This window comes from Oncorhynchus kisutch, linkage group LG15 (assembly GCF_002021735.2).
Source record: "Oncorhynchus kisutch isolate 150728-3 linkage group LG15, Okis_V2, whole genome shotgun sequence".
Lineage (NCBI taxonomy): Eukaryota > Metazoa > Chordata > Actinopteri > Salmoniformes > Salmonidae > Oncorhynchus > Oncorhynchus kisutch.
Window position 1 is genome coordinate 49,685,900 of NC_034188.2, and position 16,832 is coordinate 49,702,731.

The window sequence follows — 16,832 nt, forward strand, 5'->3', positions numbered from 1 at the left end:
ACGAAGCTCCCCAACTCTGCTTCGTCAATAAATAAATAAATAAATTACGACCGTGGGGTAAACAGTGTTTCCCCCCTACTGCGAATTCCATCTTTTAAACGTTTGCTTGAGTCTACTTGGAGTCATTGGTTCCATTGTGCCAGTCAAGCTCAGTCAAGCACAGCTAAAGTATTTGAAACAAAGATATGTCCTTGTTACAGAACAACAATACAGAGAACGGATAAGACGGTGGCTTTCAGATATACTGTTAGGCCTTACTTAAATGATTACCTTGTGAGAGAGAGAAGTGTCATTCAGCAGCGTTGCAGTTCTTGACACACTACCATACCCCGTTCAAAGGCACTTGCCCATTCACCCTCTGTAACGGCACACATACACAATCCACGTCGCAATTGTCTCAAGGCTTAAAGACACTGTTTGAAGTGGATAAGTGACATAAATAAGGGATCATAGGTTTTCGCCTGGATTCACCTGTTCCCGAGTGGTGCAGCGGTCTATGGCACTGCGTCTCAGCGCTTGCGGTGTCACTATAGGTGTCACTACAGACACCCTGGTTTGAATCCAGGCCGTGATTGGGAGTCCTATAGGGGACCATTGGCGTCGTCCGGGTTAGGGGCGGGGTAGGCCGTCATTGTAAATAAGAATTTGTTCTTAACTGACTTGCCTAGTTAAATAAAGGTTAAATAAATCAAAAATATATGGCTAGGGGGTTGTGACTGCTCCTTGAACCAGACCCGGGTTCAAGAAGTATTTGTTTTCTTTCAAAAACGTAGCACGTTTGATTGCGCATGTGTGGAGTGTCAAATGGAGGATGTTTGCACCAAGGAAGCTCAATCAAGCATAGCTAGTGTTTCAACTATAGTGAATACTATTCGAATCCAGGTATGACTTGGTACACCTTCAATATCGAGAATTTTTGGACTGTCGCGTGCAGTCGATTGTTTTAGGTTTCTAGGCTCAGCTCGGGGGTGATGTTTCCCACTGGTACAGATCTAGGGTCAGCTTTCCCTCTCCCAATCCTAACCTTAACCATTATTGGAAAAAATGCACCTGGCATGGGTAGAGTAAGGTATTGTGTGTGTGTGTGGGGGGGGGGCATGGAACACTGACAATACTCAGCTGGACACAACCAGACTACTGGCAATGGGGATGAGATGCTGAGAGATGCTGCATTTCTTCATAGCTTGAAATGCACTATTTCATAGAATTGTCTGTGGTATATTACAAAAGGTAGATACAACTTTCCTGTGATTTCAATGAATGCTTCTGACATTGGTGTATGTCAGTATATCGGTAAGCATTCACAAACAGTGAATTATCGAGCAAGAGAGAGCAAGAGAGAGCAAGAGAGAGCAAGAGAGAGCAAGAGAGAGCGAGAGAGAGAGAGCAAGAGAGAGCAAGAGAGAGCGAGAGAGAGAGAGCGAGAGAGAGAGAGAGAGAGAGAGAGAGAGAGAGAGAGAGAGAGAGAGAGGGAGAGAGAGAGAGAGAGAGAGAGAGAGAGAGAGAGAGAGAGAGAGAGAGAGAGAGAGAGAACACAAACTGGGACTGACACAAAGTTAAGAAAAGCTTACACTATGTACAGACTCAGTGAGCATGGCGTTGCTATCGAGAGGGGCCGCCGTAGGCAGACCTGGCTCTCAAGAGAAGACAAGCTATGTGCCCACTGCCTACAAAATGAGGTAGAAACTGAATTGCACTTCCTAACCTGCTGCCAAATGTGTGACCATATTAGAGGCATATTTCCCTCAAGATTTGCAACCTGTAGCCACAAGAAAAGGGCAGCCTAGTGGAGCACAAACACCATCGTACTTCAACTATTTGCTTATTGTTACAACACTGTACATAGACAATAGTATATATTATTTTCAAACTCTTGTGAGTGTACCGTTTACTGTTCATTTTTATTGTTTATTTCCCTTGTAGAGAGAGAGAGAGAGAGAGGAGAGAGAGAGAGAGAGAGAGAGATAAAGACCCCCCCCCCCCCCACACACACACACACACACACACACACACACATTATTGATTAATGTCTGGGTTTTTACTCCCATGATTGATGGGTCAGAGCCAGCTCTTAATTACATTTTTTCTGCAGGTTTTTATTTATTTAACAGGGCGGGTCCCCGTTGAGACCAGGGTCTCATTTACAAGGGAGCCCTGTGAACATGAACATACACAATAGAATTGAACACAACATCATGTAAATCACAAAAACAATAAACACAACCAGATTAATCAAAGCAAACACAACTCTCACATATCACTTCCCTTCGACATCATCTAAACTGTCCAATTTGGGACCAGCGAGTCGAACTTCAAGGTGGTCTTCAGGCAATTCCGTGAGCTGGGGGCATAAAGAAACAAAATGCATTTTTCCCGAACTCAGTGGAGACCAGCAGGACCTCCAGAACCAGCCAATCTCCAATGAATACATAAGCTGAGGTAGTTAACCAGGTCACCAACTGAGGATGTTCTTCCCTACCTCCTGTATAGTGTCCTAACAGTGGGATATATTGGGGAGATCAATATAGAAGTACTTTGCCTTTCCTTTCACACTCATCAATCAACAAGTGAGAGCTAGCTGAGAAATTATGGGCCGCATTTAATTCAGCCGGACCTGCCCACTCCTCTCTGTCGCCGGGGGTGTGGAGACCTATTAATTGAATCCAGAAGGTTTGTTTATTCGTTTACAAGCTTTCTCCCTTGAAACCCCCGCCGTGTAATGTACAACTGGCCCGTGAAATGCTACTCCTTAATAAGCCCTAGTTTGGGAGGGGAAAGGGAAAGTGTCCGTCCGGCTGCAGTGGTTGAGCGCCTCTACCGCCAGGCTGCTGCGAGCGATTAAATAATTTGCATTTATATTGTGCTTTCCCGCGTGGCGCCGCATAACCACAGCAGAGGTGTCAACTCGGGGGCAGAAAGGTAACGTGCGTGGCTGTTTAATAAGTTAATGAACGGAGAGGATTTGCATTTATAGAGTGTCACCGTGCTCTGACTCAGGGCCCGAAAGGCCCCTTCGTTCCTTCTTTCTGTGTGTACTCTTCTTCTTTAACATGCAGACCAGGAGCTCTCCTGCATGCATGCATTCAAAGTATTCGCCGGTTTCTCCCTCCATCTAATACTGATGAGTATGTCCACCAAAATACATTCCGTGACCTCAGATATGATGCGGAGAAGGCTAGGAAAACCCCATTCTATTACCCCTATTGCTATTCTCTTATCGGTGCGACGCAAAGCGGTGTGTGCACTGTGTGCGAGGTGGGGGTAGAGGACATAGAAGACTAATCAAGTATAAAAGAAACTGGTCCGGTAGTACCACAGGTAGAAGAACTGTTGTTGCCATGGCGACAGGATGGTCGGTGGCGGTGTGATGTGTCCTCCTCTTTGAGGTCTCTTGTTTTCCACTTTGTGTCATAATGGAGGGACGCGCACTTCGTACTGTGAGATGAATCCATCTCCCGGTCACCAGTCAACACAAACGCCACCCCAATAGAAGTATGACAGAGCAATTGCACTGTTTGCCTTATGTTCCATCTATATATTTCTCTATGTCAGACAGTATGATTTTTCTCTCTCTCGACTTAAGTATAAAGCTCACTGTTACAGAGGACAGGTTAAAGAGGCTACCTGTTACAAGGCTGGCTTCACTCTGTAAAACCGACATGTTGCGAAGGTGACAAGTCCTCTCCAACAATGTCATTAGTAGGCTCCCACATAAAAAAAATACTAGAGTTTACTATAGAATTCGGTAGTTAACTGTGGAATACTATACAGTGAGGGAAAAAAGTATTTGATCCCCTGCTGATTTTGTACGTTTGCCCACTGACAAAGAAATGATCAGTCTATAATTTTAATAGTAGGTTTATCTGAACAGTGAGAGCTAGAATAACAACAGAAACATCCAGAAAAATGCATGTCAAAAATGTTATAAATTGATTTGCATTTTAATGAGGGAAATAAGTATTTGACCCCTACTGCAAAACATGACTTAGTACTTAGTGGCAAAACCCTTGTTGGAAATAAAAATCAGCAGGGGAGCAAATTCTTTTTTCCCTCACTGTACACTGTAGTATCCCTCAATCATGTGTAGTACTTAGTATAGAATGTTGTAGAATACCAGTATTATCCACAAAAAATGTCAGCAAAAACACTGCAGTCCGCAAGAACACAACTTTTTTTTTACTATAGTAAATATTACAGTATGACATTTGCATATATCCTGCCCATTCCCCTCCCCCATATCCCAATTTGTGCCACCTGTAAGAAACCTACATATATATTGTGTTCCCTACAGGTTATAGAAAAGAGCAGACACTCTGAACTATCTGTTCAGACCTCAGTCCTACCTACCTACAGGTTATAGAAAAGAGCAGACACTCTGAACTATCTGTTCAGACCTCAGTCCTACCTACCTACAGGTTAGAGAAAATGTACTCTTTCAGCATTTCTCCAGTAGGTTTCCTCAAGGAGAAAGCCCCCCACTTCTATGTCAAAGATAATGAAACAAAAACACTTTACTAAAAACTACAGTAATGTCTACAAAAAACTACAGTAAATTATACAGTATACTTTACTATAGTCTGCAAAGACACTACAGTAAATACTACAGTCTGCAAAAACACTACAGTAAATCCTACCCTAGACTACAGTCTGCAAAAACACTACAGTAAATACTATAGTATATACTATTATTTTTTACTACAGTATTTATACTATAGTAAACTGTAAATACTACAGTATACTACAGTAAATACTACATTATTCACTGTAGTGTTTTTGTGGAAACACTACAGTGAATACTACAGTAAAGTCCGCGAAAATCCTACAGTGAATACTATAGTATCCCTACCATAGTATACACTATAGTATTTTTCCATGTGGGCTGCAGCAATCAAGATTTGATGCACGCTTTATTAAACCATTCTCCCAAAAAAGTAAGCACGTTTAGTCTTTTAACTAGGGTGGCTGGCGTAAAATGTGGATCCCTGATTGGTTGATGAATCTCTCTTAACCCCCCAAATTGAAATCATTGAGCTGCTTGCTCAACATTATGAAAAAGCTCATCATAAATTATGAACGAACTTTAAGAAAGAGTGAGTTAGTCAAAAACAGGGTTGTAAAACAGTCGGCAGAGGTGCCAGACAGGACAGTGGCAGGTGTCCGAGTGCTTTTGTCCCCCCCCCCCTGCCAAGTACGGTGGCAAAATTAATTGATGCCCTTGAACAAGGCAGTTAACTCACTGTTCCTTGGCTGTCATTGTAAATAAGAATTTGTTCTTAACTGACTTGCCTAGTTAAATAAAGGTTTAAAAAAATGAGAAGTTGTCAAGACTGAGATGATGTTATGCTATGCTACACTAGGTTAGGCTATACTATATGCTATGTTAATTTTTGCGAACTCGTGGGGCTGCCCCAACCGGGACTCGGGTCCAACTTAAACGTTACGTTATGTCCGAGGTTGCTAGGTATTGGGTTAAGGTCGCCACATTGTCATGGCGTTCTACATGTGCTTTGCTACATCTGTGTCCCTTTCCAGGAGAACCCTTACGTGATGCTGCGACCGAACCACCAGGAGATGGAAGGGAACGAGCGCTATGAGGGCTTCTGTGTGGACATGCTGAAGGAGCTGGCGGACATCTTGAAGTTCAAGTACTGCATCAATCTGGTGGGGGACGGGGTGTACGGGGTATCGGGGACCAACGGTACCTGGACGGGCATGGTGGGAGAGCTCATCTCCAGGGTAAGAGCAGCAGCTTCCTATAGTCAACCTTATTAATAGGGCCAGGAGTTTTTCCCGACCACATGACTTGATCAGGAAAACTCTGGGCCCTACCATCACCATCCATATCCCTACCATTTACCCCCCTCTACCACTTCACAGCATAATGCCACTCGGACTATAGACCAATTCATCAAAACTCAATCAACTGTTATTAATGTCGCCTTTTTAACAACAACGCGTCACAAAGTGCTTTATACTAATCAGGACTGTTTACAGCCAGATCACCCCTAACAAATCCCTTGACACAATGATAGTGATACAACTGATACCCTCTGTTCGTGGCATAAGGGAGAGTTTGTCGTCACGGAAATGTGTACGCAACCATTGTGTTCTCTGGCTCCACAATGCTTGTGTCCGTCTTTTTTTGGCGGGATAGCTCTCCGTTGTATTACAACCGCTATGCCAAATACGTTGCATCAGTTGTACAACTTTAGTGTGTACGGGGGCCTATATGTGGGTGTTATGTGTGCAGACATACTGTGTCTCCGTGGACTCCAGGGTCAAATGATTCCATCTGATACGTGATAGGCTGAGTGTCTCGTAGTGAAACATGTCCCCAGTGATCGAGAAAAGTAGTGTCCAAAGGAATTGATTGATGTTTTCACATTCAGAGCATTCTACAGTAAGGGGATGTAACCATGCAGAGATGTGATGAGGAGGAGAAAGAGGAGAAAGAGGAGAATAGGAGAAGTAGTAGGAGTAGCGTAGTAGAGGAGGAGGAGGAGGAGAACAAGGGTGTCGCAGAGGAGCAGGACGAGGACGGCTGTTAATTAGTCCAGATTATGCCCAATCCGGACGACACAGAGTCTTGAGTGGCGCCTCCCCAAATGGCACCCCACTCCCTTTGTCGTGCACTACATTTGACCAGGGCACGGGTCATATAGGGGGCCACTTGGGACGCGGCCGTGGCTCGGGCACAGCTCATCTTGTCCTAATGAATCTCCATTAGCCCCAGCCACCCTTGAGCGGACACACACAGCACAGAAAAGGGCCCAGCTAACCAGCAGCTGGTGATGCAAAGCCATTAAGGAAATAAAGAAAGGATTGCCTACTCTTATTATTGTATCAATTTGTCCCCCCTGCAAGTTGTATCTGGTTTGGTGACCTTGAGGAGGTCTCCACTCTGTCTAATTGCGCCTCACACGATACTGCTACGGAGTGCCGGAGTACCGAGGAACGTCGGAGAGGGTGAAGGTCGAGGGGAGACAGAGCGGGAAGGTGTGGGATCACTGGGTCCCTGCCTCTGAGCTCCACTCTCGGGCAAGACCTTCAAAATGGAAAGGACAATCGAGGAGAAGAATAGAGAAGAGGAGGAGGAGAGGGAGGAAGAGAGGGGGAGAGAAGAGAGGTTGTACTGTAGCTAGCCTATGGTGGCTGACAGGGTTAACACAGAAAAGTAGAGCGAACGCTGAGAGAAGAGAATGTATGGCCCAGCTTTCCACGAGCTTCCTATGAAAGGCTACAGTCTGCTAGCTGGGGACGGGGGCTTTACTTTAAGCAGCCGTAGAGATGGAGACAAAGCCCTAGCGGGAAGATGAAATGCCACGTACAGTGGGGAACCTCTAACTCAATGCATTATTCAGCAGCTGTAGGGACGGCTTAGATTTTTTTTTCCCTATCTCTCTTTTTTTTCTGGGGCACAATCTTATGATTGAGCGAAAGTGGAAACAAGTGTGGTGGCATGGGGAAAGAATACAACGATGCATTATTTAAAAGCTGACTTTATACAGTTTGTTTTCTCTCTCTCTCTCTCTTTCTCCCCCCAGAATACTTTGAATAGCTGTTAGAGTCCAGTAATCAATATTAATATTCAATGGGTGCATCAATATTTCAGCAGCCGCTACGGTTCCATGTTCCTTTTTCAGAATAGGAGTGACTTCTTTCTTTTGTTGATTTTTTTTTGTTGCCTTTTTGTTGTTGCATTGGGGCTTGCTGGGGGTTGACTAAATGCCTGGGTTTGCTTGTGCATTCAGTGTTGTTGTCAGTGAAAACACTGTAAAACAACCACTAAAAAGCCTCCCAGACCTTGTTCACAACTGTGTTAGCACATGGAGCTCTGTTTTCGCTGTTCAAGTTATTCTGGACAGGACTGGTCAACTCCTTCAGGAGAGTGTACTCAAACAGACTGAAGCTGTGAAAAGCCCCCCCCCCCCCCTCTCTCTGTTCTCAACTGCTGCTCTCAGATCAAGGCAAAGGCATTATGATAGGTGGAGTCCCCCATAGGACCAATGAAAGGTGTATGATACCCACTTGACAAGGTACATTACAACATAACAAGACCCCTACAGCTATACGACTGTCTATACTGTGTCTCAAACAAAGTTCATCTTCTTGATTGGTACATATTTGTTTGCTAGTTAATTTATTCTGTGTGTCAAGGTGCACTGTGACCATAATGGCATGGCCCTAACTGATGATGAGTGAGAGCAAAATATTTCCACAGATTCTTTTGGACAGAGCCTTCTAGCCAAGTTAACAGGGGGCACACTCACTTGGCCCGACAATCAGAAAAGGGGCTGATGGGTAAAAAAAAATAGGGTCATGAATGCTGATGGCCGGATCCAGCACTGTAGGCAGGCAGGCTCTCCTCTCATTTAGAGTTGAGCTCTGACAATCCTCTTATTTTCCAACTGCAAAAGACAAAGAGCAGCATAGGGTTGCACTGGGTCCCAGGAGAGATGAAAATCCCTTGCAGATGCACTTTGTAGCGTCGGATGATTAGTGGGATTGAGCAGCCACCGCCACAGCCCTACCATGCCCAGTAGCACTGACTGACCGGCTGGCTGGCTGGCCGGCTGGCTCGGCCTGGCTGGCTGACTGGCTGCTGTGTCAAGTGATTTGTCTTAACAATCTGCCCTTCGCCTGCTCGCAAAAACATTGCACTCTGTGTGTCTCAAATGGCACACATTTTTACCAAAGCCCTATGTGTCCTGCTCAGAAGCAGTGCACTACACAGTAAACAGGGTGTCATTTGGGACGCAGGCCCTCCCCTTTGTTCTGCACTCAGTTCTCCCTGGTGTCCTGCGTGAGTCAGGTCTTGGACACAAAGCCAGTGGTGGATTATGCTACATACTGCTGGCAGACTATGCATCACGGACAACAATGGCAGCACAGTAGGTGTGGAATTACACTAGTCGCCTACTTACTACTTAGTTTCCATGCATTTCCACCACCATAACCCAACCTTTGCTACTGTAGCTTTACCTATCTGTGCATATCTGAATGGTTGGTGCTGTGTTTGTGTGTGTATGTGTGTGTGTGTCTGTGTGTGTGTCTGTGTGTGGGTGCGTGCGTGCGTGTCTATTCCAGAAAGCGGACCTAGCCGTAGCGGGGCTCACCATCACCGCGGAGAGGGAGAAGGTCATCGATTTCTCCAAGCCTTTTATGACCCTGGGAATCAGCATCATGTACCGTGTGCACTTGGTAAGACTAACCTCTGACCTCTCCCACCCCTACAAACAACCTGGCTGACCCCTGACCCCTACAAACAGCTTGCGCCGACCCCACACCCCAGGTACCACGGGAGTTAGTGGACCGTGGCAAATGACCTAGCGGCCAATCATCAGCCTCGGTCTGGGAGACGGGTTCAGCCCCTCTCCTCCTCTCACTACATCCCTCTCCTCTCTCTACCTCCGCCAGAGGAACAGATGGTGTGAATCGACCTTTCATTCCCAATCTCACTTCTCCTCTGATTTTGAATGGGATCTAATTCGCACCAATAACAGCCCTGAGCCCTGCGTATAGAACAAGACCCAGGCAACAGTTGTGGAAATCCAATACGGCTGTTTCTATGTTTTAACACCAGCCAACCATTAATCAAAGCCCTTCCCCCAATATCCAAGGTGACACGCTGGTATCTCCTCTGGCCACCGGCCGGATGGAGCCGCTTCGGGCCGAGCGGTGGTGTGTAAAAACATTAATACAGCGTCCCAGTAGGGCATTTACTCACAGCCGCCTTGTCCCCCCATCTGCGTCCCTCCCCTTTTCCTTGGTGCTAATAGGTGTAGCTGCCAGGAGAGAGGCTCCATTGGGCCAACAGTTGGTCAAATGAATCGATAGCAGCAGGTGCACAGTAAGTGGGCTGCCGTATCACCTCTGCGGCGGGCTGCTGCTACTGCTGACGTGTTGGAACATGCTCATCGGCGTGTTCCTGCGAGCTGACGCGGCGTGGAGGAGGAGAGGGGAAGCCCACACACACTGCAGTGCAAGATTGACACACACACACTCCTACTGCCCTAACAATGCAGGCGCAGACAGACAGAGAGGGGGAAGGATAGAGGGATGAAGACCATGCGTAAGGTAACTGGCAGAGAGAGATGTGGAGCCTCCACTGCTTAAGATCAGGAGTGACGGGCGGAAGAGACTAACTACAAAGTGTGAGGGTCTGCTGCACTGATCTCTCTCTGTCTATCTGTCTGTCTGGAGTCTTTACACAGTACCTGTCCCTGGTGTCTCCTTCTTCTTCTCTCTTCATCTCTCTACCCAGGACTCCCTCCCTCCCAGCTCCCCTTGGCAATCTCTTAGGTCTCACACAGAGCTACAAGGCTCCAGCTCCACCATTCAATATTAGAATTTCTGTGACTGCAATTGTTTAGGTTTAATCCACTAGCTATTGATCCATGACGCAGTGATTTCTACAAGGGACCCTGCTGCTTATTTCAGACTATGATTGAAATTCTCAGCCTGATCAATAACAATGGAAAATGGAGTAAAATAGAGAAGCCTGTTGATTTTTAATGACCTGCTGCATGGTCGTAGAATAGGCTTGCTACAAGGGCCGAATTACCGAACAGGCATACAGGGCATGTGCGTTAGTCTGGCCCTGCCTACTACAGTTTAATTGATTTCTGTCCATGGTGCACCCCAATAGCGTGTGTGTGTGTGTGTGTGTGTACCTGTGTGTGTGTGTGTGTGTGTGTACCTGTGTGTGTGTGTACCTGTGTGTGTGTGTACCTGTGTGTGTGTGTGTGTGTGTGTGTGTGTGTGTGTGTACCTGTGTGTGTGTGTGTGTGTGTGTGTGTGTGTGTGTGTGTGTGTGTGTGTGTGTGTGTGTGTGTGTGTGTGTGTGTGTGTGTGTGTGTGTGTGTGTGTGTACCTGTGTGCTCTTAATCTCCTTTTGATTAACTGGTTTGTTTTATAAAGTGTTTTGGGAGAGCGTGACAGTCACTCTTTTGATTACCCTACGTCCTTCCTCTCTCCATTTTGGAGTATACTCCGAGGCTTTACCACTCCCCCGATCTGTCCGTTTGTTTCATCAAACCCCCTTTCTCATCATCCCCCACTTCTATGTTCTGAGGACATCTTTCCACCAATCCCTCCCACCTAGTAGTAGTAGTAAAGACAGACCGAGAGAGAATGGAGAAGAGAAAGAGAGACTATTGAGGGTGCATATGGATATTAAAAACCTAATTAGACCCACAAGTTAATTAGGGGTTGGTAGAGAGGGGAACGGTGTCACATTCACGAGCTGCCTTGTAGGAGTGTTGCACTGGGATCCTGACTGAGTGTTCCTGCCTTCCTCCAACCTCGCCCCAACCTCCACCTTCCCCACTACCCTCTCCTGTGGGAGAGAGCACTGAGGGAATCTGGGACAGTGCAAATCAGCAGCCCCCCCCCCCCCCCCCCCCACCCTGAACTTTCGCCACGAATAGGGACGCATCTCTTAAGGTGGCTGGCGTTTGAAAAACGTGCTGCTCTCCTTCACTCGGTGTGTTTCTGTAGTGCAGTCCCGCCTCCCTCCTAGGTTGAATACGTGGGGAATGACAATAAAGGGCGGGAAGAGGGATATGATATGCTGGTGAAATTCTTGAACTCACTAAAGGTATCGACCGTACAGTATGAAGATAGAAATAGCTTCTCCAATAGAAATCCCAGAGGCAATGTCATGGCGACGTTGGCTAGCTGAACTCATGCACAGGAACACGTCATCGGGTCTAGCGGTCGTCTCGTTCCGAACTCGTTCCGAACTGCGCATGTGCAGACAGTCAAATCGAAGGCAACCTTTTGATAAAAAGTTTTTGGGGGACAAAAATGAAAACCTGCTTGTCACTTTCACCAGATTGGAGTAATAACAAGTTCAACTACTTAAGACAATGGCTCGAATCCAGTTTGTGCTAAGGAAGAAGTTTCCACTTTTCTCTCATTGACTTCTCAAACCCCAGCCTGGTCTGCTTGGTCTGCTTCGCAAGCGTTCCCGGGAAGTCTCGTGATGTTGCGCCTCTGGGTTTAGAAACTCGGTGCTAAAGTTCTTATATCCCGCCACTTAACACAAAGTAGAGCCTATGGGGAGAGGGGTTTGTATAACGCTTCATTTCCGATTGTTTGGATTGGCTTGTAAAATCAGCATGGGCAATGAGGCAGTTGTCACAACCGGTGCCTCCTGTCTCCTCTCTTCCTCTCCCCCGGTTCTCCATTTGATGGGATGATGATTATTATTGCACTCTGGAAAGCCCATGTCCAACAAAGACCTTCCTATCTAGTCAGAGTGCCATACATACCTGAATACAGTCACGAGTACAGTCTTTATTTATGTACCTGTTGTACAGTGCAGAGACCATGGTCGAGTGGTAACGGTCCTGACTTTTGGCACATGATCCGGGAGACCAGGGTTCAATTCCCGCTTTCCCGCAAAGTCTAAATTGTAAAAGAAAGAGCCATTAGATGTTATAAACTGTATAATAAGTCATAGGTGCGTATTTGTATATAACAAGTTATAATCCATTGTACCTGCAGGCTTCAAGTAAAGTGTTACCAAAAACAATGACCTGTTGTGATCGTAGCTGCCTTCGCCAGTCGGGATGCCCACCTTGACTACAGATCAGTGCAGATGACTGGTACCTCAAAGGGCTTCCTGACAGGCTGAGGGGGCTCTCTCTCCTATTTGAGAAGGAACAAACGTACCATCACAGCTTGCCATCCCTACCTACCTCCCTCCCTCCATCGCCCAGTACACAAACACGCACAGAATAACATTTTACCAACTTAACCCTTTAACTGGCACATCAAGAAAAATAATATAATAAAATGTATTGTTCCGCAAAATATGTGTATATAGCCTCAATATAGGCTATTTATGGAGAATTTTTGTTTGCATGACATAAACCTTGATAAATAATGCATCACAAACATCTCACCCAGCCGGTTGAGTTGCCCAATTAGAGTAAATACATTTTGTTTTGGAATTTGCATATACTTTTTCATTTAAATTATATCTGCTTCATTTACTTATAATGGAAGATAGGCCTAGGTAAATGAGGAATGATATCAAATAAGAATGAAGTGTGATATATTTGTGTGTCATAATATGAATATTCAAATGCATGTAAATTAATGTGCTGGCAGTAAATAATTATATGGATTTGAAAGGATTGTTGTATTTGCACTGACAAAGAAATATCAGAACAATATTTCTCTATTGTCCAGTATCACTAACTTTGACTTAATAGCATTCCTTTAATGGGCAACTCAACCACCGGATAGAGCATACTTTTCAAGAGTTCTTAAAATTGTAAACATATTAGTAATTGAATCATTCTTAAATGGTGTTTTAAAGGCCCACAACATTTTAGAACCTTCTAATTTCCCATTTTATACATAAATTAGTACAAAAAAATGTGTAGTACATGAGGTTTTCAGCCATCTTTGAATGGGTGTTAAAATGAAAACCACATGATCATTTTACTAAATGTCATTGGTTGAGATGATAAAATATGCCAAACCAAATTCACATGTTTAATTTCATTTCAAATTGGTTGTCAAAATGAGCTCCAACGCCCAGTTTTAACAGTGCTGTGCTGAGATGTCTGGGGGGCCACAGGTGAATGAGCTACTGTTGAATACAGGACAAGAGTAAAAAAATGCTCAAGTGGCTTTACACAAGCAAATAGAATGGTTGGCTGAGCCATACTTGATAGAAATGCCTAGAGAATACAAACATACTACCGTAACACTTTCAAGGTCTAATCTCAAAAAATACCGTTTGGCCACACAGACCTTCCCTTTGTCAGTCCTTTTCACTCTGCACATGCATTTTTTGATTCTCCTAGGCAACTGTTTACATTACATCAGGTGTGCCTACGTTGTTGTTCTATGTGCCGCCGTTACTTCCTGAAAGTTGAGCTCACTTCATAGTGTCATTGTGCGGTATGTCCCTCCCTCCCTCCCTCCCCTCTCTCTCTCTCTCTCTCTCTCTCTCTCTCTCTCTCTCTCTCTCTCTCTCTCTCTCTCTCTCTCTCTCTCTCTCCCCCTCCCTCCCTCTCTCTCTCTCTCTCTCTCTCTCTCTCTCTCTCTCTCTCTCCCCTCTCTATCTTTCTCTCTCTCTCTCTCTCTCTCTCTCTCTCTCTCTCTCTCTCTCTCTCTCTCTCTCTCTCTCCCCTCTCTATCTTTCTCTCTCTCTCTCTCTCTCTCTCTCTCTTTCTATCTATCTTTCTATCTATCTCTCTCTCTCTCTCTCTCTCTCTCTCTCTCTCTCTCCCTCCCTCCCTCCCTCCCTCCCTCCCTCTCTTTCTTACTATCTCTCTCTCTCTCTCTCCCCCTCCATCCATCCCTCTCTTTCTATTTCTCTCTCTCTCTCTCTCTCTCTGATCTTTTCCATCTGCTAGTGTTGTGCTTGTCTCCTCAACAGCTCTGCCCTTCCTTAATGGTCCCTTAGTGGAAACTAAACAGGGGATTAAATAGAGTAGCTCTGTAAACAAAATGCTTGCTTCACTTGGCACCAGATTGGATGACCACGAGACGCCTCGTGTCAGCACAACCTTCACCTAGTTACGTTTCGCCGATATGTTCTCGCAGGAGTTGCCCCTGCATTGCACCGTTATTGGCATGACCTTTTAATGTACGCCCTTGCCTTTGTAACCGAGGTGGTTTGGAATGCCTTTAACTCAGTGGGCTAAGACAGTCTTGTGGCATGCAGGAGACCCGGGTTTGAACCCTGCGGTCACATCCTCAAAAAAGATACTCACACACACACACACTACCCTTTCTCGTTTCAAGACTCTCTCCGGCACTAGAATGGCCTCTGACCAGTTTGAGTACCGTTACAGAGTCCCCCTAACAGAGAGTACGGTGACGCTGGTACCATAAATGGATCATTGTCACCGGGCAAGCCTCCATCAGCTGGTAGCACCAGGCTCCTCAGACAGTCCTAATTCTCTCTACTGTAATTAGAAATCTCCAGCTCCACTCCTATGTTTCTCAATTACACTAATACAGGAGTGATTACAGACATATTAATGAATATCCGACCTCAACCAGGCCTAATTATGGATTAATTCATCATTAACATTTTTAGATGCCCTTAAATCCTTTCCCCTCGCAATATATATATTTTTGTATTGCTTATTATTAAGGGGATTGTCGTCTTGGTGAATTGATGGTACATGTTACATTGACATATTCTTAAGAATACACAGTGAGGCCACATTTGATGTCAGATAGCTGTGCTGTTGCCCCTAACAACACCACGTCCGTCCTTACAGTTCTGGTCTTTGATGGACTGTACTGGTTTGGGTTTCTCCATGGCCATTGAAGATAATGTAATTGCCCCTAGCTGGTGCACTGGCCTTCTGCAGTCACTTTCAACCATGCATGTTCCAGAGCTCTATTCCAGATGTAATTGGTTTGTTTCATTTTGTGGACAATGGCAATCTGTGCTAAATAATGAAGCAATATGAAGGAACCCCATGTACTACCATTACTATGAACCCCATTACTATGACTGGAGACAGTCATAGTAAACACAGGAACGTTCAGTCACAGGGATAAATCTGTAGCAGATGTACTGGCTTAGGGTGTATCTGTAATGTAGCTAACCACCTCTCTCTCTCTCTCTCTCTCTCTGTGTCTCTGTCTCTGTCTCTCTCTCTCTCTCTCTGTCTCTGTCTCTGTCTCTCTCTCTCTCTCTCTCTCTCTCTCTCTCTCTCTCTCTCTCTCTCTCTCTCTCTCTCTCTGTGTCTCTGTCTCTGTCTCTGTCTCTGTCTCTGTCTCTGTCTCTGTCTCTGTCTCTGTCTCTGTCTCTGTCTCTGTCTCTGTCTCTGTGTGTTGTAGGGCCGCAGACCTGGCTACTTCTCCTTCCTAGACCCTTTCTCCCCTGGGGTGTGGCTCTTCATGCTGCTAGCCTACCTGGCAGTCAGCTGTGTGCTCTTTCTGGTTGCCAGGTGAGTCTTCCAACTCCTCTCAGCTCCACATTGACATCTACTGGTGCATTGCAGGAACTGACATGTCATATGCAGTACAACGACAGTACACACGTGTTGTGTCTCAATAATCTCTCCTTTTCCCGAATTGTGCAGTTGTTCATGGATTTGATAGGAAATGACTGGTATTTGTAAATTCCCTATAGGTCATGGAGTCGTGAACGAGTGCACACTTCAATAGGAAGGAGAGATGATTTAGTAGCAGGCAGCAACCCCTTGATATAATCTTGTATGTATTTATTGTGTAAAAAAAGTGATTTTATTTTGGTGAGGTGAAAAACGGGGTGGGGGGACACCTTTGTCATTTTGAAAGGTGATGATTTTGAAAGTTGATGGAAGTGGAACCATCTTGATGAAATGTTGATGTCATGTGCCTGAAAGAAAAATCGGGTACATTTAAAAAGCAACAATACAAGAAGACAACCTACCCCTGAGCAGTGACGACGACAACAACTGTAACGAGACATTCTGAGAGGAGGGGTTGCCAAAGGTGTGCTGACATCACTGCCCAAGTGATTTGATTCGTTGGAAGTCCATTATTCTTTACTTGTTTGTATGTTGAATGATCTATATACAGTGTGTTACACTCTGTTTTAAGTATTACCCTGGGAGATTTGCCCGAGTAGTCAAAGCATGCATTTTTTAGAACTTGTATCATTCTACAAACACGATAATATACAGGAAGCTGTCATGGCAGCTCAATCTTCTGCTCCATACAGCATATTTAGTAGCTTATTAGAGTGCTTTCACTCACAGCAGACAGCAGCAGGTGTATGGGAGTGTACCTCGGCTGACCCAGGGGGACACCTCACACCACCTCATGGGACTCAAGGTGACTTGGTGCTTCGCTGACTGTTTAAG

At 45.4% G+C, this 16,832-nt stretch overlaps 1 protein-coding gene and 1 non-coding gene across 2 annotated transcripts in view; both read left to right on the forward strand.

Annotated features, from left to right (window-relative positions):
• The window catches only part of LOC109887491 (glutamate receptor ionotropic, kainate 4), a 435,871-nt gene that overhangs the window by 409,350 nt on the left and 9,689 nt on the right, over positions 1-16,832 (forward strand). Inside the window, exons 13-15 of the mRNA XM_031790434.1 lie at positions 5,533-5,736; positions 9,088-9,201; positions 15,823-15,932. Of these exons, the coding sequence (XP_031646294.1) occupies positions 5,533-5,736; positions 9,088-9,201; positions 15,823-15,932 (428 nt within the window). The remainder of the gene's footprint in view (positions 1-5,532; positions 5,737-9,087; positions 9,202-15,822; positions 15,933-16,832) is intronic.
• Positions 4,424-4,476, forward strand: LOC116353751 (U7 small nuclear RNA). Its single transcript, XR_004203248.1, has one exon. It is a non-coding gene; the product is annotated as a U7 small nuclear RNA (small nuclear RNA).